A 27,656-nucleotide genomic window follows, 5' to 3' on the forward strand; every position below is an offset into this window, starting at 1 on the left:
ACTGCTAGTGAGATTAATAAAAAAGAAAAGAGAGAATAATCAAATAGATGCAATAAAAAATGATAAAGGGGATATAACCACCGATTCCACAGAAATACAAACTACCATCAGAGATTACTAAAAACAACACTATGCACATAAACCAATAAGCCTGGAAGAAATGGATAAATTCCTGGACACTTGCACCCTCCCAAGACTAAACCAGGAAGAAGTTGAAACCCTGAATAGACAAATAACAAGGGTTGAAGTTGAGGCAGCAATTAATAGCCTACCACCCAAAAAAAGTCCATGTCCAGACGTGTTCACAGCTGAATTCTACAAGACATACAAAGAGGAGCTGGTACCACTCCTTCTGAAACTATTCGACACAATCCAAAAAGAGAGAAGCCTTCCCAAATCATTTTATGAGACCAACATCAACCTGATAACAAAACCTGGCAGAGACTCAACAAAAAAAGAAAACATCCATGATGAACATAGATGCAAAAATCTTCAATAAAATACTGGCAAACCAATTACAACAGCACACCAAAAAGCTTATCCATCACAGTCAAGTAGGCTTCATCCTGGGATGCAAGGCTGGATCAACATACACAAGTCTATAAACATAATCCACCACATAAACAGAACCAAAGACAAAAACCACATGATTACCTCAATAGTTGCAGAGAAGGCCTTCAACAAAATTCAACAGCCCTTTATGCTTAAAAACTCTCAATAAACTAGGCATTGATGGAATGTATCTCAAAATAATAAAAGCTATTTATGACAAACCCACAGCCAAAAACATACTGAATGGGCAAAAACTGGAAGCATTCCCTTTGAAATCTGGTACTAGGCAAGGATGCCCTCTCTCGCCACTCCTATTCAATATAGTATTGGAAGTTCTAGCCAGAGAAATCAGGCAAGAAAAAGAAATAAAGGGTATTCAATTAGGAAATGAGGAAGTCAAAGTGTCTCTATTTGCAGACAACATGATTGCATAGTTAGAAGACCCCATCATTTCAACCCAAAGTCTCCTTAAACTGATAAGCAACTTCAGCAAAGTCTCAGAATACAAAATCAATGTGCAGAAATCACAAGCATTTCTATACACCAATAACAGACTAGCAGAGAGCCAAATCAAGAGCAAACTCCCATTCACAATTACTACAAAGAGAATAAAATACCTAGGAATACAACTAACAAATGATGTAAAGGACCTCTTCAAGGAGAACTACAAATCACTGCTCAACGAAATAAGAGAGGACACAAACAGATGGAAAAACATTCCATGCTCATGGTTAAGAATCAATATCATGAAAATTGCCATACTGCCCACAGTAATTTATAGATTCAATGCTATCCCCATCAAGCCACCAATGACCTTCTTCACAGAACTGGAAAAAACCACCTTAAACTTCATATGGAACCAAAAGAGAGCCCACATAGCCAAGACAATCCTAAGCAAAAAGAACAAAGCTGGAGGCATCACGCTACCTGACTTCAAACTATACTACAAGGCTACAGTAATCAAAACAGCATGGTACTGGTACCAAAACAGAGACATAAACCAATGGAGCAGAACAGAGGTCAGAAGCAATGCCACACATCTACAACCATTTGATCTCTGACAAACCTGACAAAAACAAGCAATGGGAAAAGGATTCTCTGTTTAATAAATGTTGGGAAAACTGGCTAGCCATGTGCAGAAAGCAGAAACTGGACCCCTTCCTGACACCTTACACTAAAATTAACTCCAGATGGATTAAAGACTTAAACATAAGACCTAACACCATAAAAATCCTAGAAGAAAACCTAGGCAAAACCATTCAGGACATCGACATAGGCAAGGACTTCATGACTAAAACACCAAAAGCATTGGCAACAAAAGCCAAAATAGACAAATGGGATCTAATTAAACTCCAGAGCTTCTGTGCAGCCAAAGAAACAATCATTAGAGTGAACCAGCAACCAAGAAAATGGGAAAAAATTTTTTGCAATCTATCCATCTGACAACAGGCTAACATCCAGAATCTACAAAGAACCATAACAGATATACAAGAAAAAAACAAGCCCATTCAAAAGTGGGCGAAGGATATGACAGACACTTTTCAAAAGAAGACATATATGAGGCCAAGAAACATATGAAAAAATGCTCACCATCACTGGTCATTAGAGAAATGCAAATCAAAACTACATTGAGATACCATCTCACGCCAGTTAGAATGGCAATCATTAAAAAGTCTGGAGGCAACAGATGCTGGAGAGGATGTGGAGAAATAGGAACACTTTTACACTGTTGATGGGAGTGCAAATTAGTTAACCATTGTGCAAGACAGGGTGGCGACTCCTCAAGGACCTAGAAATAGAAATTCCATTTGACCCAGCAATCCCATTACTAGGTATATACCCAAAGGATTATAAATCATTCTATTATAAAGACACATGTGCACGTATGTTCACTGCAGCCCTGTTTACAATAGCAAAGACCTGGAACCAACCCAAATGCCCATCAATGATAGACTGTACAAGGAAAATGTGGCACATATACACCATGGAATATTATGCAGCCATAAACGATGAGTTCATGTCCTTTGTAGGGACATGGATGAATCTGGAAACCATCATTCTCAGCAAACTGACACAAGAACAGAAAATCAAACACCACATGTTCTCGCTCATAGGCAGGTGTTGAACAATGAGAACACATGGACACAGAGAGGGGAGCATCACACACTGGGGACTGTTGGGGGGGCTAGGGGAGGAACAGCGTGGGGTGGGGAGATTGGGGAGAGATAACATGGGGAGAAATGTCAGATATAGGTGATTGGGGACAAAGGCAGCAAACCACCTTGCCATGTAAGTACCTATGCAACAACCCTGCATGATCTTGGGTTGTTGCATAGGTACTTAAAATAAAAGATAAAAATAAAAATAAAAATATATACGAATTTTTAAAAAGCGTGCCTGCATTAGGCTTCAGTAAACAGAACACGAGATAAATAAAGTCAGAAGTGAGAAAACAAGTGTCCTAATACTACTGCCACCCCACATTATTTTAAAACACCAGGCTATAGTTATATACTGGTGAAAAGCCCTTATCTGTAATGTTGCCTTAGACAGAAAATATCCTAATATGTTCCATCCATCATCACTCCAGTATAATAATTATTACATTCATATATGGGTTCCTCAGATTCTTCCTTCACCAGGGGATATAACTGGCTGCTTTTTTTGTGTGTGTACTTTAAGTTCTGGGGTACATGTGCAGATTGTGCAGGATTGTTGCATAGGTACACACATGCCATGGTGGTTTGCTGTCTTCATCCTCCCGTCACCTACATCAGGCATTTCTTCCAGTGTTATCCCTCCCCAACCTCCCTGCCCCCTGCTGTCCCTCCTCTAATCCACCACCCCCCAACAGAGCCCAGAGTGTGATGTTCCCCTCCCTGTGCCCATGTGTTCTCATTATTCAACACCCACCTATGAGTGAGAACATGTGCTGTCCTATTTTTAATGGCTGGAGAAGGCTTCCTTTTCTTTGAGAATAATGAGATTTTGCACCTAATGTGCCTAGCAGATAGGACCACCTTGGTGGCCCTGTCCAGACCGATGCCCAGGCAGGGATTCCTTTCAGAATGCCTGTCCTGGGAAAGGAGACTCTCAGGACAACCCTTTTTACAAAAGTATCTCAGAAGCAAAAAGCAGATGAAAATAAGATTAGAAGTCATCAGAGGCTAGAAATAACGACGGGCTCCAGAAACCTAAAACCTTCTTCCCCACCTAGGTTATAGCCACTGTGGGGACAAGGCATCGGTGTCATAGGGACATCCTGAAAACATCACCTTAGTCCAAAGCAGGGGGTGGGTTTGTAGTGGAAAAACGGCATGCCCACCACCTCACTGCTGAGTGTCTCTGCCTCTTTAAGTCATCACCATCAGGCACTCTCTGAGCTTCCTGAACTCTGAGTTCCTAGCAGCTCCATGACTTCCTCCATGTGCCAAAAGGAAAGAGCCCTCTGCACTCACGATCGCAGCAAAATCAATAAGTCAGGACTTCTCAGAGCCAACTTCAGAGCATGTCACGGGGAAAGGTGAGCCTGAGCCTGGGAGCTGGTTGGGAGTGGGAGCAGTGAGGTGCAGGAAGCATTCAATGTCTGATGTTGTCGTCGAAATGAAGTGAGGGAGCACCTACCTTCTACTAAGTACAAGGTAGGGGAGCAGAACCTGGAAGGCATAACTCCATGCCCCCAGGATTTTAAGGATGTTTCAAGTTTTGTTTTGTTTTTTCGAGACAGAGTCTCGCTCTGTGGCCCAGTTTGGAGTGCAGTGGTGTGATCTCAGCTCACTGCAACCTCTGCTCCCCAAGTTCAAGAGATTCTTATGCCTCAGCCTCCCGAGTAGCTGGAACTACAGGCACACACCACCACACCCAGTTAATTTTTGTATTTTTAGTAGAGACGGGGTTTCACCATATTGGCCAGGCTGGTCTTGAACTCCTGACCTCATGATCCACCTGCCTCGGCCTCCCAAAGTGCTGGGATGACAGGCATGAGCCACCTCACCCGGCCGGATGTTTCAAGTTTTAAATGGAGTAAGTTTGAAAGAAGTAGCAAGAATCTTCGCTACTAAAGATTTGAGACTAAATCCTTTCTCTACTCCCCAAGTAAGTAAAGTAAGTGTTTGCCAGAAATACTGAGGGAAACAAAACACACTGTAGAAGGCAGTAAACACTCCATGAATGCATATTCAGCAAAGGTGAAGGATATTTCAGAGGATATATAAGCAATTCTAACCTCAGAACAAGTTAGAATGAAAATTCTGTATACGTCTGAGCTGAATCCTCTAATCCACCACTCTCCTGACCACCACCCATAACAGGGTCTGTCAAGAGACATCTAAGGTTATGAACATGATCTTCAAACTCTTGCCCTACACGTGCCCTTAAAAGTCTCCCCAGTCCAAGCTGCCCAGGGCCCTCTTGGCTTCTGAGCCATCAGAATCTTCTCATCTGTACAATGAAGGAGTGAGCTAAGATAACCAGTTCCCAAATTCAGATCCACAGATGAGCTGCATTAGAATCACTCAAGGGGAGTGAGGTGCTTATTAACAATGCAGATTTGTAAGCCACAATCTGTAAGAAATAATGCTTTTCACTTTAAAGAGTCCCTTAGATAATTTCAAAAGGTAGCAGTTTAGGGAAGCATTGAACTAGGTAACTTTGGAGATACCTGAGAGTTTTGCAATTATAGGATTCTATACAGTTTACCTTCTCCATTAAACACATGCCTTTTGTAACTCCAGATTTCGACTTTTAAGAACTTTGAATTAACTTTTGAAACTGCTTTCCAAACTCTGTGGGAAGTTCCAAATGGCCTGCTTGATTTCTGCGGGTCCCTGAAGCACACTTTCTTTTTGTGATCATTGACAAATACTTCTTGCTTCAGCCTAATTCTTGTCCTTTGCTCTGAATCTTGTGGCGGCTGCTTTATTTTCTGCTCTGGTGTCAATTATGATTATTTGTTAATTCATACACAAAAAATAATTAACCACATTAAGGCCCATGAAGTGAACTTTATTGAAGGCTTTAGGGAGGGTTAGGGTAGTTCCTGCAGAGACAGGAACAGCTTTGGAATGAGTGTGAGGAAACCCTGTTCTCCAAGCCTTCAGCCAGAGACAGAGCAGAAAATGAATAAGCAGCCACGAGATTCAGAGCAAAGGACAAGAATTTGGCCGAAGCAAGAAGTCCTTGTCAATGATGACAAAAAGAAAGTGTGCCTCAGGGACCTGCAGAAATCAGCTGGGCCATTTGGAACTTCCCATAGAGTTTGTAATGCAGTTTCAAGAGTTAACTCAAAGTTCTTAAGAGTTGAAATCTGAAGTTACAAAAGGCACATATTTAATGGAAAACGTAAAATAAGTAGAATCCTATCATCGTAAAACTCTGAGGGATCTCCAAAGTTATCTAGTTCCCTGCTTCCCCAAACTGCTACCTTGTGAAACTGTCTGAAGTGAAAGGCATTATTTAAAGTGAATAGCATTAAACTATTTAAAGTGAAAAGCATTATTTCTTACAGACTGTGGCTTACAGATCTGTAGCCAGCCTCTCTCTCTGCCCTTCCTTCATGTGTGGTGCCAATGGGAAAGAACCCGGGTACCCGAGTGACCAGGCTGCAAGACACAAAGAGGTGGAGTTTGACATGGACGGTGAGGCACAGACAGGTCGGGAGGAGCAATAGTTCTAGGAGGGGAAGCAGAGCGGGTTGGAAAGGCCCAGGAATCTGCTGTTTGTGAAGCAGCTGACTGAGTAGGGGATTGGCTGGGAATGAGGCTGGAGACCTAGAGGGAGGGAGAAGCACATTTGTGTTCAGGAGCTTGTGTGATCAGGCAAACTGGATCACAGAGTGTTAGTTGTATTAAATAATGTTAGGATAGGGCACAATTACTTTATTTAGAAAAGTCTCAGGTAGAAGGAAAGCAGAAGGTGGACGACAGCATTCGAGCCTCCCCAGCACAGAGTTCCTATTCAGACAAGCAAATAGACACTTGGCTTTGTGTGAGCAGAGCTAAAAGCTCTTAGGTCAGCTTGTTGTATGCATTTGTGAACCCAAGAAACGAGATTTTTTTCAAGTGTCTTCTCATTTGTTTGCTAGGCCAGTTCCCACTAAGGCAGTTCCCTAAGTCATTGAGTACATGTTCAGACACTCAAGAGTTTTTACTAAAGTCTCCTGTAACCCCCAAATTCCCTAGAAAAATCTATTTCTGCAGCTCATGTGTCATTGACATAGAATACCCTCTTCTTTCATTTCGTTTCTGAGCCAGAACAGAAAACATTAAATGGTTCCAAAATGTCCTTCTAACTCAAGAACAGGATGGGTGCCCTTATTCTGCTCTTCCATATCCTAACATCTTAATCTTAATATTCAATATCCTAATGTCACTCCTAAAGTAGGACTTGTAACTGATTCTATTTGCATTCTTTCCCCACCTCATCCCAACCCAACTCCCACAAACACACACACAATACACAACTAGATTCTAAGACCCTTGAAGGCAGGGACAATGTCTTCTCGCTGTGTTTCCCCAGCATCTTGCTCTCCTCCCAAGTTACGTCGTATATACCTATGTGATAAATAAGTGGACAAATGAGCTGTGTTTGTGACTCTTCCAGGTGAGCATGGGACAACAAGGGAAGATGGGAGGCAATGAGGAGCATCTCCATGGTAAGAACGTGTGTCTAGAGGGCACACATGCCCTCTGTGTTTGTGCCTGGATTTGGTACAGGGGTTCGGAATGACTCAAGTCTGAAGACATCTAAGAGATGCTTTTTCTGGGAGAAAATTCCTTTAGTATCTTCTAAAAGACAGAGGAGTTGTGACCACTAAGATATCACAGTGAAAGCCCCAGCACCATCTCTGCTCCTGGTCCGCTGTGCAATGTAGGAAAGTCTTTTGACTGCCTCAGTAAGACAACATAATAATTGAGGCTCTAACCTTTTCTACAGGGAGAGGAACAAGGGTATAAAAGATGGAGTAAACATGGTTTACCAAAGAATGTGTTGGAGAACAATGTGTAAGAGTTAAATTATTATTAGGGCTCAAGAGAGAGAAAATGAGGGAGGGAGAGAGACAGAAGAAAGAGACTCAAAGACAGAAGATGGGAAACGAAGATTGACTAATGACAAAGAGAGCACCTCTCTGACATGGTTCTACTGTTGGATTTTACCGACTATCATCCAAGTCAAGAAGGGGAGAGGAATAGGGATTCACATGCATCGTTTTCTCTCAATGACTGACTTACATGGTGATGTAAGAGCAGAATGACGACAGAGCCCAGGGAAGGTATTCAGTTGGGAGAGAGATGACATCCTGACTGAATAGGGAAAGGGGGGAGGGGGAGTAACTCCCAATTATTTATTTCACACCCCACCTTAAGAGAAATGTCTCTGCGTACCTTCCTTTTGGCAGGGCGGCACTGCTTGTTCAAATGATAAAGGACTCACTTGGTCAGGATGCCAGCACTGCAGGGCGGCTTGTCACCGTGAGTAACTCAGTGTATGACAGGCTCTATATGCAACATCCCACTTACTCCTCAAAGGAAACTTTACGGTAGATTAAACAGTTATTATCCCCATTTTCAATATGAGGAAACTGAGGATTGCAAAGGTTAAGTAAGACCAGAAGTAATTATTGAGAAGAGCTACAAATGGAAAGGAGTGACTTTTGCCATACTCTGCAAATAGCTGACTTGGAAATATTGTGTGGTACTAGGATGGGTAATGAGGTCATGTACATGGTCTATGACACAAGTGAACTAGCTTTGAAATCTACCAAGAGAAGTGAAAGAAGAAGGAGATATTGGAAGGGTAGATTTGGAGAGCACCTCAGGGATAATCAAAATCCACCCCTTTCATTTAAAAGGTGACAAAAGTGAAATTCAGAGATTTTCTAGTACATGGACTTCAGACAGTGGCAGGGCAGAGGCCACCATTCAGGTATTCTGCCTTCCAGGTGTGGGTAGCGGCACCCTGTAGGTGCCTCTCTCCTAATCAGAATCAGAATCTGAAGTCAATTAGTGACTTTTGAATCGGACTAAAACAATTCAAGAGCACTTTGTAATTTTCTCGCCCCTGTTAATACAATGGCGAAGACTGAGAGCTGAAGCTGGTATGGCCCAGCTGATTTGGAATAAAGTGTTAGGCTTTGATCTCTGGGGTGGGATGGTAGATTCCATTCTGCCTGCCACTGGCCTAGATAACTTTAGACCTTGAGGTCCCCAGAACCCCTGCAGAGAGCAATGCCAGTCCTCAAATGCCCAGATCCAGATGGGCAGGGACGGTGATTTCAAAAGAAGTTGATCTTAGAGAAGTGAAAACCAATATATTGCCTCACCCTCTTAGGCTCTGTATACAAGGCTGACCTAAAAACAGTTGACTTATATCAGCTCAGCTTCCCAGAGGTTGGCTCAAAATTACAGACCGGGGCTTAGAAATGGCACCAAATCTGAATTTGAGTCAGGAGCCCCTCAGATAATATTATTACCACTCAAGCTGATATGGTGGTCTGTTATTCCCAGCCCCTCAAAGTGATGACTTAGATTCACCAAGGGTGTTCCACGTGCCAGCCACTCTGCTCAGCATGTATGTGGATTAGTTCATGTAACCCTCTCAAGAACCCTCTGAGGAACCATGGATATTATTATTCCCATTTTACAGGAAAAGGAAGTGAAGGTTCAGGGAGATTAAATAACTTCCCACAGCTACCCAGTTAGCCAGTGCAGAGGTGGTGGTTCAAACCCAGGGTCTGACACTGGATCCCGCTCAGATCCTACTCCCCCTTCCAAAGGGTGGTTTCTGGATGACTTGTTAGAGAGCCCAGCACAGTTGTCCCTGCGGGAAGGTCAGGAAGGCAGGGGAATGAATCCCTGTGCAGCCTGCAGGTGTGCAGATGACCAGAGACGGTTACTGTGGGATGAGGTAATGGCCTGAAATTATAAAGGGGTCCCCTAGAGAAATGTTCCCCAGGCTCTGGGACATCAGCAGGGTCATGCAGGGAAGCCAAAGGGGACAGGAATGGATGAGTAAGGACCACCCAGGACTACACATTTCTCATCAGATCACCTCAGTGAAGCATTGCTTTAAAAAGCAAAAGTCTAACCCACTCTTCTCTTTGGCTCAAAAGACATCCAGGAGATCCATTTACCTAGGTATGCTGGCTTAGGTTTGGAGCTTACAAATAATGCATTCTCGCAGATTCAGCAGAGATCACCCAGTCCCGGCAGGAGCCCACGCTGCAGCTCATCCTTGTTGGGAGAACACGGACCGGGAAAAGCGCCACCGGGAACAGCATCCTGGGCCAGAGATGGTTCCTGTCCAGGCTGGGGGCCACGTCTGTGACCAGGGCCTGCACCATGGCCAGCCGCAGGTGGGACAGGTGGAACGTGGAAGTCGTGGACACTCCGGACATTTTCAGCTCCGAGGTGCCCAGGACAGATCCCCGCTATGAGCAGAGAGGTCACTGCTACGTGCTCTTGGCCCCCGGGCCCCACGCGCTGCTCCTGGTGACCCAGCTGGGCCAGTTCACCGCCCAGGACCAGCAGGCGGTGAGGCAGGTGAGGAACATGTTCAGGGAGGGCGTCCTGAAGTGGATGGTCATCGTCTTCACCAGGAAGGAGGACCTGGCCGGGGGCTCCCTGCACGATTACGTGCGCGGCACAGAGAACCGGGCCCTGCGCGAGCTGGTGACCCAGTGCGGGGACCGGGTCTGTGCCTTTGACAACCGGGAGACCGGCCCGGAGCAGGAGGCCCAGGCGGAGCAGCTGCTGGTGCTGGTGGAGGGCCTGGTGCGGGAGCACGAGGGCGCCCACTACTCCAACGAGGTGTACGAGCTGGTGCAGCAGCTGCGCACAGGTTTCTGTGGACTAAGAACTGGTGATATGATGATGGAATATAGAATCCTCTTCTGACCCACACATATCTGGGTCAGTGGTCCAGGTAAAATAAGGCATGTTAGCCTGTGCTGTCAACCCCACTGTCCCTCCATATTCCTCTACCCGCATTGATTTTGTCTCAGACCCCACCACTCTCACCCACAGATTCCAGCTTATCTCTTTGGTGTTGCTCTGTAATTCCAAACCTCTCCCCTATGACATTATTCGCCCATTGCCTTCATAGCCAGAGAGACCCAGGTTACTGATGGCCTCTATTACTAAAGAGACAAGCAAAAAGGGAAAATAAGCTGGAACAGCCAAGCCCATACTGGAGAGCAAGCCTACAAGTCCTTCTTGGAAGCCATTGCACGCATCAACAGGAACACCAGTGCCAAACGCTGAGACTCGACATTTCCTCAGCGGCAGAGGCTTTTAGGGAGTTGGTTTAGGGAGTTGTGAACAGATCTTGGCAGAGGCCTTGGTAGGAAATGAAATCACTTTTCAATATATTCTTGCAGTGAACAAACAGAAAAGTTCTGCCATTGGCAGCCTGAAGAGAAAGGGAATGATCATTGATGAAAATAAATGTGAAAAAAACAAAAGAATAGCAAAGTGCCCCCTGTAACCAATCAAAGGTTTTAACCCTTGCCCCAAATTGAGTGAGAAACACTTGATTCTTGCTCTTCAGTTGAGGAGGAATGGGGCCCAGGCAATTCCTAAGGGCCAGTGACCCTGCAGGTGGGAGTGTGGAAGGAGAACTCCAGGAATCCCAGAGAGAAAGGTGATTGTCTGGTTCAACCTACACCCAGCTAGGGCTGAATGCAAGACACACTAGGGAAGAGAGTATGTTTGGTATACAGTATGTTACAAGGCTGCCTGTATGTAGTGGGATATACACAAAAGGATAAAGGATGTCATGAAAAACACCTGAAACAAATCAATGGTTGAAAACAACCTATAGTGCTGACACAACTGTATATCCACATGTGAAAGAGTGTTGGACGCCCTACCTTACACTATACGCAAATATTAACTCAAAGCAGATCAAATATCCAAATATAAGAGTTAAAACAATTGAAGTCTTAAAAAGAAAACAGGTGTGTAGCTTCATGACCTAGGACTAGGCAACGGTTTCTTAGATATGACACCAAAAGCACAAGCAACCAAGGATAAATAGATAAATTAGGTTTCCTGAAGTTTTAGCGAGGTGTACTTGACAGATAAAAATTGCATATACTTAAGGCACATAATTTGGAGTTTTGATATGCATATACATTGTAAAATACCACCACAATCAAGCTAATTCACATATCATTACCTCACACAGTTACCTTTGTGCATGGTGAGAAGACTTAAGATCTACCCTTTTAGCAAATTCCAAGGACAGTCATTCATTGCTTAATGACTGGTATATGTTCAGAGAAATGCATTATTAGGCAATTTTGTCATTGTGCAAACATTATAGAGTGTATTTACACAAACCTAGGTGGTAGAGCCTACTACATACCTGGGCTATATGGCATAACCTATTGTTCCTAGGCTAATAGAGAGAATGAGGTCCCCACTCTGTAGAGAAGGGAACAGAGGTGGCACACCTTTGAGAGATACAGCAAGTTCTGCTTCCATCATAGTGTAGGGTTATATCCAGCTTTCTCACCAGAAACTACGGTGGCCAGAAGTAAGTGACACAACATTTTTCAAGTGTTGAGAGAATAGGGTTGTACAGCATGTTACTGTACTGAATACTGTAAGCAATTACAACATAATGGTAAGTATTTTTGTATGGAAACTCATATAAACATAGAGACATAGAAAACGTATATATAAAAATGTAGTGTAAAAGATGAAAAATGGTACAGCTGTATAGAGCATTTACCATGAATGGAACATGCAGGACTGGAAGTTGCTCTGGGTGAGCTAGTGAGTAAGTGAGTGATGAGTGAAGGTGAAGGCCTAGGACATTACTGTACACTACTGTAGACTTTGTAAACACTGTACACTTAGGCTATACTAAATTTATTTTTAAAATAAAGTAATTGCATTATGATGTTATGACAGCTAAGATGTCACTAGGCAATAGGACCTTTTCAGCTCTAATATAACCTTAGAGGACTGCCATCATATATGTGATACATCATTGATTGACCAAAACATCATCATGCATCAGTGACTACAACATAGTTAACTATAGTCACATTGCTTTACATTAGATCTCCAGAACTCACTGGGTTTGCATAACTAACATCTTTTACTCTTTGACCAGTATCACCATATTTTTCATTCCCTTCAGCCCCAGGCAACTACTATTCTATGAGTTTGACTATTTTAGACGTCACAAATGAGTGAGACCATGCACTCTTTGTCTCTCCCTGTTCAACTTATTTCATTTAGCATAATGATTGGATTTCATAAACAAAAAATCTTTGTCTATCAAAGAATGCCACTAAGAAAGTGAAAAGACAGCTGTCAGAATAAAATGAAATAAATAATATAGCTGATAAAGACCAAGTATCAGAATACACAAATAATTCTTACAACTCTAAAAAGACAAATACTCCAATTTAAAAATGGACAAAATATTTGAATAGACATTTCTCCAAGGAAGATACAAAAATGACCAATAGAATATGAAAAGATGCTCATTATTATTGGTCATCAAGCCATGCAAATCAACAACCAAAATAAAATGTCACATCAGATCCACTGGGATGGCTATAAATTTTTTAATGAAAACAGTAAGAAATGTTGATGAGGCTGTGGGGAAATTAAACCCTTATACGTTTCTGGTGGGTAAGTAAAATGGTACCACTGCTATGGAAAACAATTTGGCATTTCTTTAAAAAAGTTAGACATAGATTTACCATATGACTCAGTAGTTCCTTTCTTCATATGTGCCTGAGAGAAGTGAAGGCATATGCTCATACAGAAAGTTCTACATGGATATTCACAGCAGCATTATTCATAATAACCCCCAAGTGAAAACGACACAAATGCCTATCAACTAATGAATGGATAAATAAATATGGTATATTCATACAATGGAATATTATCTACTCATAAAAAGCAATGAAGTATAAATACATGCTACAACATGAATGAACTTTGAAAGTATTATGCTAAGAAAAAGAAGCCAGACACAAAACACCATGTAAATACATTATTCTATTTACACAAAACATCCAGAACTGGGGTGGGCTCATGAGAGTGTCCTTAAGAGGACTTTAACTTTAGTTTCTAGCATTCTGTTGACATTTATATTCTGGTTCACTTTTTAAGTTTTTCTCCACTTTTATGGTTGAATTATGTTTCCGGCAGAAAAGATATACTGAAACTCCCATGCCTATGAATGTGACTTTTTGGAAATAGGGTCTTTGTAAATTTAATAAATTTAATCAAGTTTATATTTAGTTGAGTTAAGATTAAAGTCATTAGAGTTAGACTTCAATTTAATTGCTATCTTTATAACAAGAGGGACATTTGGACAGGGACACATGCAGAGGAAAGACAGCCATGTGAAGTCGAGGCAGAGATTTAGAGTTTTACTACCACAAGCCAAGGAACACCTGGGACTACCTGAAACTGAAAGAGGTAAGCAAGGGTTTTCCTCTGGAGGCTTCAGAGGGAGCATGCCTTTAACAACACCTTGATTTCAGACTTTGGACCTCCTGAATGGTGAGAGAATCCATTTTTAGTAGTACAAGCCACCGAGTTTGTGATGCTCTGTTATGGCAGCCCTAATAAACTGGTACATCCTCCATGTTGAGATTCTCTAGTTAATCCTGGTCAACACTAATAATTATATGTTGATGCCATTCCGGGGATGAAAGGGAAGGTGGTACATAAGTGTGGGTAGGCAGGGCAGTGAGGGAAGTACAGACTCCTCCCAACCGCTCTCCTCTGAGAAAGGCATGGTGGTGGCAGCAGTGACCAAAGGAGCACATTGGTCCTAAAGGACCAGGTGCTGACCAAAACCAAAGTCAAGGCCTGCTATAGAACTAGGGGACATTCAAGCACAAAGTGATCCTGGAGAAGGATATCCACAAGGAAAAATTTAAAAGTCCTATGAGGCTCATACTCCTGACACCTAAATATATTGGAATGGGGAGAAGGTGCCTCAAATCTGTAGAGAGGGAGCAGAGGTGGCACACCTTTGAGAGGTATATCAAGCTCTGCTTTCATCATAGTGTGTAGGGCTATATCCAGATTTCTCACCAGGAACCACGTTGGCCAGAAGTAAGTGACACAACATTTTTCAAGTGTTGAGAGAAAAGGGTTGTCAGCCCAAAATCCTATAGCCAGAGAAAACATTTTTCAGGAATAAAAGAGGAATCAAGATATTATCGGATGAAAAGAAATTAGGAGAATTTGTCACCAGCAGACCTCTCTGAAAGACTAAGAGATGTCCTATAAACAAAAAGGAAACAATGTAAGAAGGAACTTGGAACACTAGCATAGAAGAAAGAACTCAGTAAGCAAAAATATGAAGAATAACATGTTATCCTTTTGAGTTTTCTAATACGATTGATGGTTGAATAAAATATTACAACATTGTCCAGTGTGGTTCTAAGTTTATGTAGAAAACATTTACAACAATGTATATTGTAAATAGGGGAAGTTAAAGGGATGCAAAGAAAAGTAAAGTTTATATGTTTCACACAAACTGGAAAAATGATAGCATCAGTGGACTGTGATAAGTTATGTGTATATATTTTAATACCTAGAGCAATCACTTAAAACGTTACACAGAAAAATACATTTAAAAAACATTATGTATGGGGTAAGCATATGTAATTATTACTTATCAATTAAAAATAAATTTTAAGGCTGGGTATGGTGGCTTATGTTTTTAATCCCAGCACTTTGGGAGGCTGAGGTGGACAGATTGCTTGAGACCAGAAATTTGAGACCAGCCTAGGCAGCATGGTAAACCCCTACCTCTACAAAAAATATAAATTAGCTGGGCATGGTGGTGCATGTCTGTGGTCCCAGCTACTCAGGAGGCTGAGGTGTGAGGATCACTTGGGTCTGAGAGGTCGAGGCTGCAGTAAGCCATAATAGCAACACTGCACTCCAGCCTGGATGACAGAATGAGACCATATCTCAATAAATAAATAAAACAAATCTAAAATTTAAAAACACTGTATATTAATCAAAATAGAATTCTGAAAAGTATTCAGGTATACCACAGGGAATGTAGGAGAGAAATAAAGAAATGAAAATCAGAGAAAAATAAAGCAAAATTCCAGACTCATGCCATAATAGACCAATAATCATACTAATTACAATGGGTCTAAATACACCAGTTAAAAGGCAAAAATTTGTAGAATAGATATAAAACTATGACCTGATTCTATGATTTTACAAAAAAAATTGTTTCAAATATAACAATAGAGAAAGGTTGAAAATAAAAGGATGAATATATATATTTAATATACAATATTTGGATGATATATATTATTCAAAAGAAAAAATGAATGGTTATATTAATATCAGATATTAGATAAAGGAGACTTCAGAGCAAATAAAATTATCAGATACAGAGAGAGACATTTTATTGGCCAACCTACCAAGAAGACGTAGCATTCTAAATGTATATTACCAAACGAGCTGCAAAATATATGAGGCAAAAACCAATAAAACTGAAAGGAGAAATAGACAAATCTACAACTATAATTGGAGACTTTACACTCCTCTCTCAGAAATTGTAGAACAACTTCACAGAAAATGAGAAACAATATACAAGAATTCAACAACATCATCAACCAACAAGATCTAATTGGTATTTGTAGAACACCCCTCCCAGCAATAGAATACACATTATCTCCAAGTGACCATGGAACATATACTAAGATAGACCATATCCTGATTTTTGAAATAACCCTCAACAAAATTAGAAGAATTGAAATCATACAGAGTATGTTCTCTGACTCAGTGGAATCAATAACGAAAATAAGATAAATATCCGAACATGTAGAAACTTAACAACGTCAATAGACTGAAGAAAATGTGGCACATATACACCATGGAATACTATGCAGCCATTAAAAATGATGAGTTTGTGTCCTTCATAGGGACATGGATGAATCTGGAAACCATCATTCTCAGCAAACTGACACAAGAACAGAAAACCAAACACCATATGTTATCACTTATAGGCAGATGTTGAATAATTAGAACATGTGGACACAGGGAGGGGAGCATCACACACTGTGGTCAGTAAGGGGGTGCTAGGGGAGGGACAGCAGAGGAAGGGAGGGAGGAGAGGGATAACGAGGGGAGAAATACCAGATATAGGTGATGGGGGGAAGAAGGTAGCAAACCACCTTGCCATGTATGTACCTATGAAACAATCCTGCATTATCTGCACATGTACCTCAGAACCTAAATTACAATTTTAAAAAAGAAACTTTTATAATTTATAATCCTTTGGATATATCTTTCTATTATAAGGACACATGCACACGAGTGTTCATTGCAGTACTGTTTACAATAGCAAAGACTTGGAACCAACCCAAATGCCCATTGATGACAGACTGGACAGGGAAAATGTGGCACATATACACCATGGAATACTATGCAGCCATAAAAAACAACGAGTTCATGTCCTTTGTAGGGACATGGATGAACCTGGAAACCATCATTCTCAGCAAACTGACACAAGAACAGAAAATTAAACACCACATGTTCTCACTCATAGGCAGGCGTTGAACAATGAGAACACGTGGACACAAGGAGGGGAGCATCACACACTGGGGTCTGTGGGGGGGAACTAGGGGAGGGACAGCGGGAGGTGGGGAGTTGGGGAGGGATAACATGGGGAGAAATGCCAGATATAGGTGATGGGGAGGAAGGCAGCAAACCACACTGCCATGTATGTACCTATGCAACAGTCTTGCATGTTCTTCACATGTACCCCAAAACCTAAAATTCAATAAAACATATTTTTAAAAAAAGAAACTTAACAACACAGTTCTAAATAATTTGTAAGCCAAAAAGAAAGTCCAAAAAAAATTATATCAAACTCAATAATGTGAAAATAAAATATATCAAAATTTGTGGGACACATCTGAAGCAATGCTGAGAGTGAAATCTATAGCACTAAATGCATACCTTTAAAAAGATTAATATATTAATAAATTAATAATCTAAACTCCCATCCCAAGAACCTAGGAAAAGAAGAGCAAAATAAGCCTATTGCAGGCAGAAGGAAGGAAATTATAAACATAAGTGCACAAATCAGTGAAACAGAAAACAAAAAGTAGAGAAAATTAATGAAACAACAAATTCTTTGAAAAGATTAATAAAATTGAAAACTCTCTAGCAAGAGTGACAAAAAAAAGAAGATACAAATTACCAATACAAGGAATGAAGCAGGGTATCATTATAGACCCTTTAGACATCAAAAGGATAATAAGAGAATGCTGTGAACAACTCTACACAAGTAAATTTGACAACTTAGATGAAATGAGCCGATTCCTAGATAAAAGAAGGTACTACAACTCATTCCATTTGAAATGAGTAATTTGAATAGCCCTATAACAACTTAAAAAATTGAATTCATAACTTCAAAATACTACAAATGATATCTCTATATTCAGATGGCTTCACTGGAGATTTCTACCAAACTTTTAAGGAATTAACACAAATTCTACAATCTCCTCCAAAAAATACAGAGGAGAAGACCCTCTCTAACTCATTTTGTGAAGCTAGTATTGATTATTCTGATATCGAAGCCAGGTAAAATTAGTACAAAGAAAGAAAATTACAGATCAATATTCTTCAAGGATACAGATGTAAAAAACCTTAACAAAATTTCAGCAAATAAAATTCAGCATTATATAAAAAGAATTAAACATCATGAACAAGTAAAGTTTATTTTAGGGATTTAAGGCTTATTCAATATTTTAACATCAATCAGTATGATTTACCACATTAACAGGCTAAAAATTATATGACCATGTTAATCAATGCAGAAAAGACATTTGAGAAAAATCAACATTTATGCATTAAAAAACTCTCAAAAATTAGAGAATCTACCAAAAAACCCTTACAGTTAGTATTGTACTTAATGGTAAAAGAATGAATGCTTTCTCCCAAGATTGAAAACCAAGCAAGATATCTGCTTTTGCCACTCTTAGTGCTGGAAGTTTCAGTAAGTGAAATAAAATGAGAACTAGAAATACAAGGAAAACAGAAAAGGAAGAAGTAAGATGGCATCTATTTTCAAATGACACCATTGTCTGTGTAGAAAATGCCAAGGGACCTATTAAGAAAATCTCCTAAAACTAATAAGTGAGTTCAGGAAAGTCACAGGAAATGAGATAAAAATACAAAAATAAATTGTATTTCTATACACTAATAATGAACATGTAGAAACTGAAGTATAAAATATAGTGCCATTTCTAATCACTCAGAAGAACATAAAATACTTAGCTGTGAATGTAACAAAACATGTACAAACTTGTTGTACACTGAATACTACACAAAACTAATGAAAGAAATCAAAGAAAGTTAGGTAAATGGAGAAATATACCATGTGCATGGATTGAAAGATCCAACATAGTTAAGAGATCGGTTCTCCCTAACATAAAGAGGTAGCAATACTTTTGTAGATATGGATAAGATTATTTTAAAATGTATGTGCAAAGGAGAATGAACTAGAAAAAATGAAACGGTTTTGAAAAAAGAAGAATAAATGGGAAGAATCAGTCTACCCAATTTCAAGATTTATTATATAACTATAGCAATCCAAACTGTGTGGTATAAACAAAGACAAAGATATATGGATCAATGAAACAGAACAGAGAATCAGAAATAGATTCTCACAAATATTTCAAAATGATTTTTGGCAAAGATACAAAAATAATTTATTGGGAAAAAGTAGCCTTTTCAACAAATGATGCTGGAAAAAATAAATACCAATAGGCAAAAAAGAAAAAAAATGAGCCTTGAACTACATCTCATACCTAATACAAAGATTAACACAAAATGTATCACTAATCTGAATGTAAAATGTAAAACTGTAAGACATATTTTAAGAAAAAAATCTTCTGGATCTAGAACTAGGTAAAACATTCTTAGATAATATACCAAAAGCATGATCCATAAAAGAAAAACATGATATACTGGACTTCAACAAAACTGAAACAGTAGGCTATGCAAAAGACTTTCTTGAGAGAATAAAAAAAAAATAAGCTACAAATTGGGAGAAAATATTTCCAAAGCACATATCTGACAAAGAAATGATATCTAGACTAAATAAAGGACTGTCCAAACTCAACAGTAAAACAACAATCCAATTAGAAAATAAACAAAACACATGAAGAGATATTTTACTGAAGAGGATGTATAGGTGGTTTTTAAAAGTGCATGAGAAAATGTTCAATATTATTAGCCATAAGTTTTGGAGGTGGCTGGCAGGATAAAAAGAGCTCTGGTCTGCAGCCACCAGCAAGATCAACTCAGAAGGCAGGTGATTTCTGCATTTCCAACTGAGGTACCGGATCATCTCATTGGAACTGGTTAGACAGTGGATGCAGCCCACAGACAGCAAACCAGAGCAGGGTGGGATGACGCGTCACCCAGGAAGGGCGAGGGGTTAGAGAACTCCCTTCAGTAGCCAAGGGAAGCCCAGAGGGACTGTTCCATGAGTGACAGTGCACTCTGGCACAAATACTATGCTTTTCCCACGGTCTTCACAATCCACAGACCAGGAGATTCCCTCGAGTGCCTACACCACCAGGCCCTGGATTTCAAGTACAAAACTGGGTGGCCATTTGGACAGACACTGAGCTAGCTGCAGGAGTTCTTCATACCCCACTGGCACCTGAAACTCCAGCAAGACAGAACCGTTCACTCTCCTGGAAAGGGGATTTTATCCAGGGAGCCAAGTGGTCTAGCTCAGTAGATCCCACCCCCATGGACCCTAGCAAGCTAATATCCACTTGCTTGAAATGCTCACTGTCAGCACAGCAGTCTGAAGTTGACTTGGGATGCTTCAGCTTGGTGAGGGGAGGGGCACCTGCCATTACTGAGGATCGAGTAGGCGATTTTCCCCTCATAGTGTAAACAAAGCCACAGGGAAGTTTGAACTGGGCAGAGCCCACCTCAGTTGGGCACAACCACTGTATCCAGAATTCCTCTCTAGATTCCTTCTAGAATTTTTTTTTTTAGATTTTCTAGTTTGTTTGCATAGAGGAGTTTATAGTATTCTCTGATGGTAGTTTGTATTTCTGTGGGATTGGTGGTGATAACCCCTTTATCATTTTTTATTGTATCTATTTGATTCTTCTCGTTTCTTCTTTATTAGTCTGGCTAGTGGTCTATCTATTTTGCTGAATTTTTCAAGAAACCAGCTACTAGATTCATTGATTTTATTAAGGGGGTTGTGTCTCTATCTCCAGTTCTGCTCTGATCTTTGTTATTTCTTGTCTTCTGCTAGCTTTTGAATTTGTTTTCTCTTGCTTCTCTAGTTTCTTTCAATTGTGATGTTAGGGTGTTGATTTTAGATATTTCCTGCTTCCTCTTGTGGGCATTTAATGCTATCAGTTTCCCTCTACACACTGGTTTAAATGTGTACCAGAAATTCTGGTATGTTGTGTTTTTGTTCTCATTGGTTTCAAAGAACATCTTTATTTCTGCCTTCATTTTGTTATTTACTCAGTAGTCATTCAGGAGCAGGTTGCTTAGTTTCCATGTAGTTATGCTGTTTTGAGTGAGTTTTTAAATACTGAGTTCTAATTTAATTGCACTGTGGTCTGAGAGACTGTTATGATTTCCATTATTTTGCATTTGCTGAGGAGTGATTTACTTCCAATTATGTGGTCAATTTTATAATAAGTGCAATGTGGCACTGAAGAATATATATTCTGTTGGTCTGGGGTTGAGAGTTCTGTAGCTGTCTGTTAGGTCTGCTCGGTCCAGAGCTGAGTTCAAGTCCTGAATATTTTTGTTAATTTTCTGTCTCGTTGATCTAATATTAACAGTGTGGTGTTAAAGTCTCCCACTATTATTGTATGGGAGTCTAAGTTCTTGTAGGTCTCCAAGAACTTGCTTTATGAATCTGGGTGCTTTATGAATCTAAGAACTTGCTTTATGAATCTTGGTTTAGATGCATAAACAAAGCCACCCACTGTGCAAGATCAGGAACCCTAATCTAAAATGGTTCATTCTCCTTCTGTCCCTTCATGCATCTCTTCAGATCCCAACCCACCCACTTAGTAGTAAGATGATGGGAAATTGGGAAATGAAACCTTAAGTCAAAGGTTGGTGGGCAGAAATCTGAATTACAAAACAGTTTCTCTTTGGTCATCTGCGCTCAATCTTAAGAAAAATAAGGTCCTTATACGTGTTTGGAAATAGTACGGGTTATTACAGAAGGTATGTTGAAATCTCCAACTATAATTGGGGATTTGTCTATTTCTCCATTCATTTCTGTCCATTTTCACTTCTTGAATTTTGAAGTTCACTTATTTTTTAAAAATAAGCGAACTGTTAGTTTTTAACTAGGTGGGTGCACAGACAGTATTATTATATTTTCTTGATGAATTAACCTATTTATTGTCATGAAGTGTTCTTCTTTATTCCTGGTGAAGAGATAGCATTGCTCTAAAGCCCACTTTGATAACTAATATAGCCATTGCCATTTTTTTATGTCTGATATATGCATGATATGTATCTTTTTTAGTTCTTCTGCTTTTAACCCATTGTGTCTTTATATTTAAAGTGGACTTTCCTTTAGATAGCATACAGTGAGGTCTTGCTTTTTTATCCAATCTGACAACATGTTTTATAATTGGAGCATTTAGAAATTTAATCTAAAATGATTATCAATATGGTTGTATTTAAATTCATGATTTTGCTATTCATTTTTATTTATTCCAACTATTCTTTTTTATGCCAACTTTTTTGTTTTTTTTTAAGACAGAGTCTTGCTCTGTCACCCATGCTGGAGTGCAGTGGCATGATCTCAGCTGACTGCAATATCTGCTTCCTGGATTCAAGAGATTCTCCTGCCTCAGCCTTCCAAGTAGCTAGGACTACAGGTGCACGCCACCACGCCAGGCTAGTTTTTGTTTTTGTTTTTGTTTTTGTTTAGTAGAGATAGGGTTTCACCATGTTGGTCAGACTGGTCTCAAACTCCTGACCTCAGGTGATCCGCCTGCCTTGGCCTCCCAAAGTGCTGGGATTATAGGTGCAAGGCACTGCACCAGGCCTTTTATGGCAAGTTTTTAAAATTTTATTTTATTTCCACTATTGCTTTATTAGCTGCACCTTATTTTATTCTCTGTACATCACATTCTACCATCAGTAAATATTATGTCCCTTCATCTATAAGACCTTTATAACATTATGCTTTCACTCCCTTTCTTCCATCTTCTGCATTATTGTTGTCAAAGATTTTACATTTTCATAAAAGGTAAATTCAATGAAAATGCTTTCAAGAGTCTATCATCTCTCTTTTAAATAATTTTTTAAAGAATATTTTGTATTTTTCCAAGTACTTACTATTTTTGATCTCTTATTCTTTTGTGGAAATCTCAGTTGACATCTATTTTCATTTTCCACCCAGCTGACCTATCTCATGGATCAGTCCTGAGCAGCCTATTGTCCAACGTCTGCAAACAATTCCTTTATATATTTTACTACTTTTCTGGTTGTTTATGGAAGGACAGTAAATAACAGTTCCCATTACTCTATCATGGCCAGAAACAAAAGATTCTTCCCCCATTTCTTTTCTTGCAATGTATTTATTAAAAATACTATATAGATTGTACTGTTGCTTTTTCTCCATTCTGCATTTTTCTGTTTGATATCACCTGCCATGTTGCTCAGTCTCACACATTTTTATAAACTGGAATTTAGTTGTGTTTGATTTGATCAGAGAGATCACAATCAAGTTCAATTTTTTGACACTGTTACCCATAGATGGTGTTGTGTATTTCCATCGGGGGGCACTTGATGCCTTGCTTTTCCTCTCTTTATGTTAGCAGTTATTGATGAGCATTGTATAGATTTGTCAGTTTATTGCATATTGCAAAACGGTGATATTGTATTCTAACATGTCGTTTCTGTTAAGTAGCTAGAATATTTTTATTAAGATATTCCCTTTCTCTTCAATTATTTCGTAGCTGGAAGAACAGTTTATACAGGCAAGGCAGAAGAATTGCTTGATAAACCTAGGATGAGTTACAAATGAATAAAACATTTAAATGCTAGAAAAAAAAATTTTAAGTCCTGGAAGGAAACAGAAAACAATTCCATTAAAATCTATACATGTGGAAGGTATGACTCAAAAATCAGAAATACACATAATTTGATTAATTTGCCTACATAATAGTGATACACTTCTACATAACAAAAACAAAGTAAAATATGACAACCTGAAAAATAGTATTTGTAACTCGTAGAATAGACAAGTGACTAAGCTCTTATTGTGTAGAGTGTCAGGCTGGGCTTACTGCTTGTAACAAGTGTATCACTGTGGTGCTGGCCGTCAATAGCTGGGGATGCTGGACATGTGTGAAGACAGAGAGTGTGGGAACTCAGTGCTTTCTGCTCAATTTTGCTGTGAATCTAAAACTGCTCTTAAAAATAAAGTTTACTGTTTATAAAAATGTAAAAGTCCAACAATTCATGGTAAAAATGGACAAAATATGTGAAAAAATTAACAGGAAAACAAACTGATATTAAACATATGAAACGATGCTTAATCTTACTCACATGGAGAGAAATGCAAATTCAGACTGCACTGAGATATGATTACTCCCCATCAGATTTTCTTTTTTTTTTTTAATTTATTTATTTAACTTAGGTGCATACTATATCTGGCATTTCTCCCCATGTTATCTCTTTCCACCCTCCCCTCCCTATGCACCCCCCGCTGTCTCTCCCCTACCCACCCCCAACTGCCCCCAATGTGTGATGCTCCTCTCCCTGAGTCCACACGTTCTCATTGTTCAACACTCACCTATGAGTGAGAACATGCAGTGTTTGGCTTTCTGTTCTTGTGTCAGTTTGCTGAGAATGATGGTTTCCAGATTCATCCAAGTCCCTACAAAGGACATGAACTCATCGTTTTTATGGCTGCATAGTATTCCATGGTGTATATGTGCCACATTTCCTTTGTCCAGTCTATCATTGATGGGCATTTGGGTTGGTTCCAGGTCTTTGCTATTGTACACAGGGCTGCAATGAACATACGTGTGCATGTGTCTTTATAGTAGAATGATTTATAATCCTTTGGATATATGCCCAGTAATGGGATTGCTGGGTCAAATGGAATTTCTATTTCTAGATCCTTGAGAAATCGCCATACTGCCTTCCACAATGGTTGAACTAATTTACACTCCCACCAGCTGTGTAAGAGTGTTCCTATTTCTCCACACCATCCCCATCAGATTTTCAAAACCCATGATATGAGAACAAACAGGCAGCTTCACACTTCATTAGTGAAAATGCAGAATAGCATGACCTGTACGGAGTGAAATCTAGCAAACAATGAAGTAGTGTTTGAAACTGCAAAGTTTTAAAAATATCCCAAACCAAGCAAGTTAACACAATGCAGGTATTGATACTCAAAGGATTGCAGCTGTATAAAGTACAGTTGTTTAAAATAAACGCAGTTGTATAAAAGAAATTAGAGACTCTCTAGATACTGATTTGGGGCAATCCCCATGATATGTTGTTAAGTGAAAAGAACAAGATATAGAGCCATATAAACAGTATGCTACCTTTTATGCTAAAAAAGAGAAGAAATTAAGAATATATGGCCAGGCACACAGGCTCACCTATAATCCCAACACTTTGGGAGGCCAAGGTGGGAGGATTGCTTGAAGCCAGGAGCTCAAGACTAGCTTGGGCAATATAGTGAGACCCTCCCTACCCCCATCTGTGCAAAACAGATTTTTAAACATGATGACACATGCTGATAGTCTTAGCTACTTGGAGGCTGAGGCAGGAAGACCACGAGCTCAGGCTGCAGTGAACTGTGATCGTGCCACTGCACTCCAACCTAGGTGACAGAGGGAGACATAGTATCTGAAAAAAGAAAGAAAGAAATTAAGAATGTGTACTAAGATTCGATTATATTTTTAGAAAGAAACAATGTAAGCATACCCAAGAAACAATGGTTACTTTTAGAAAACTGTGGGAGAATCAGGTAGGCAAGGTGGAATCAAGATATCTTAATATTTGCCATTTCATATTCTTCTGGTTTTTGAATCATTTAAATATATTATTTATTCAAAACTTAAATGTAAAAAGAGTCCCCAGTCTTCCTTATCAAGAAGTCTTAATATATTTTTTACACTTAAATTTATTTTATTTTATTTCCAAAGGAAGTTGAATGTAACATCTGTGCTGTGTTGCAGTTGTGAGAGCAGGCTGCCCAACAACCAAACACACTGCTGTTGCACCATTATTTGTACAGAATTTAATTCTCTGGCTGAACCTTACCTGACATTTACTGTCTGTTTTGTTTTGTCTCACAAATGTAAGGAGAAAAGCGGATTTTCAGAAACAGTCATCTATTAATGATTAAAACTTAAAACAAATATCAGAAGCCCCAGAGATTGTTCTAAAAAATTGTGTACTAAGAGTTAGTAGTAGCTAGAGGTGATTCATTCATTCATTTAAAGGGGAAATAGTTTGTAATGTTAAGCTGATATCAGAGTACTTTTTGGGAAGATAAATGTGATTGAAATATTTTGGTAAGTGCCTGGAGTGAAACAGAAAAACAGATTGCTCCCCCACCAAGCACGACCCTGGATAACTTAGACAAAACCTTGTCTTGCAATGTCATTGGATTTATGCAAAGCCATTTTCTTTTTTTTTTTTTTTTTTTTTTTTTTGAGACAGAGTCTCGCTCTGTCACCAGGCACCAGGCTGAAGTGCAGTGGCAATCTTGGCTCACTGCAACCTCCGCCTCCCAGGTTTGAGCAATTCTCCTGCCTCAGCCTCCTGGGTAGCTGGGACTACAGGCGCATGCCACCACGCCCAGCTAATTTTTTTTTTTTTTTTTTTTTTTTGTATTTTTAGTAGAGATGGGGTTTCACAGTGTTGGCCAGGATGGTCTCCATCTCTCGACCTCGTGATCCTCCCGCCTTGGCCTCCCAAAGTGCTGGGATTACAGGCTTGAGCCACCGCGCCCGGCCCATTTTCTTAAAATATTTGAATCTGAATATTACCTTTATTTGTCCCTTGGCATCTCTTTTACAACCAAACATATCTTAATTTCCCCTGAGGACAGACGGACACCTACGACAGAATTTAGCACATGTTCATGTGCTTAGAGAGACCAAAAAAGTAAGTATGCTAATACTTTTCAAAGTACCATTCACATTCCAGGTGTTACTGTTTAGATTCAGAGTGCTGATGAGTCCCTTCTTTCCTCCATAGCTTTGAATAATAGCATCTATACACAAAGAATGGAGTGGCTTGGGCAAATGATCAACTTTTCATCCAAAACACAGGGCCCCCTAATATGTTGGAGTGAAGAACACAGCAAGAATCAAAGTTCAGAGTAAGACTTCCCAGACCTTCTTCCTAAATGGAGTAGTGTGAGCCCAGATTGCAACTGAGCTAACATCCATACCACATTAGACTGAGAAGAGTAAACCTGAAGAGGAAAAGATCAGCCTGAATCTGCCTGAAATAGACCTACTCCAGTCAGCTTACAACATGGAAACAGGAAGCCCCAGGCAGCCTACCTACACATGGGTGCAGGGTGATCTAGGAACCCAAGAGAAGGAACACGGAATCCTGGTTTGAGGCAAAGTAATATTAGCAGTGAGAACTAAAGTACAATCTAAAAGCTACTGGTGAGTTGGTAATATGTAGTACAGATGTCAACAAAACCATAGTTTCCTACTATCAATAACAAACATGTTTCCATACTGCAACAAATAAATAAAATGCTATAATGTAAATACTGAAGAGTGATCCCATTTATAATGAGTTGGGCCTTCTAGCCAAACTCTTGTCAAAGCAGCAATTCTCTACTTGCTGTGTGATTGTAAACTTCACTTTGGAACTGGCTCTCGTAACACAGTCTACCACAGCCTTCATATAGCCGTATTACTACTGTAGGGGTTTGGAAATCAAGGGGACAAATTGTGGGGTGTTAAAAACCACAAACTTATTTCCAAAACTTGGCTTCAAATTTTACATATTTTGCTTGGTGCCCAGATAAATGTACAATGTTTTTTCTGCATCCAACGACATGATGATGTAACTTTTTTCCTTCAT

The 27,656-nt window shown here is 39.7% G+C and overlaps 1 protein-coding gene across 1 annotated transcript; it reads left to right on the plus strand.

The window, feature by feature from the left end:
* The first annotated feature begins 7,166 nt into the window (after nt 1–7,166).
* On the plus strand, nt 7,167–10,445 carry LOC105711255 (GTPase IMAP family member 1-like). Its single transcript, XM_064380675.1, has 2 exons — nt 7,167–7,204; nt 9,733–10,445. Exons 1-2 carry the CDS (start codon nt 7,177–7,179, stop codon nt 10,443–10,445), a joined length of 741 nt encoding a protein of 246 aa, XP_064236745.1. The 5' UTR covers nt 7,167–7,176.
* The last annotated feature ends 17,211 nt before the right edge of the window (nt 10,446–27,656 follow it).

Source organism: Aotus nancymaae, unplaced genomic scaffold (assembly GCF_030222135.1).
Source record: "Aotus nancymaae isolate 86718 unplaced genomic scaffold, 86718_ANA_hifiasm-v0.15.2.pri h1tg000002l, whole genome shotgun sequence".
NCBI lineage: Eukaryota > Metazoa > Chordata > Mammalia > Primates > Aotidae > Aotus > Aotus nancymaae.

Bases quoted from the DNA above. Each gene is read 5' to 3' on its own strand.
- LOC105711255 (XM_064380675.1), top strand. From the start codon at position 7,177: ATGGGAGGCAATGAGGAGCATCTCCATG. The intron at 7,205-9,732 runs GTAAGAACGTGT...GCATTCTCGCAG, and splicing joins CAATGAGGAGCATCTCCATG to ATTCAGCAGAGATCACCCAG.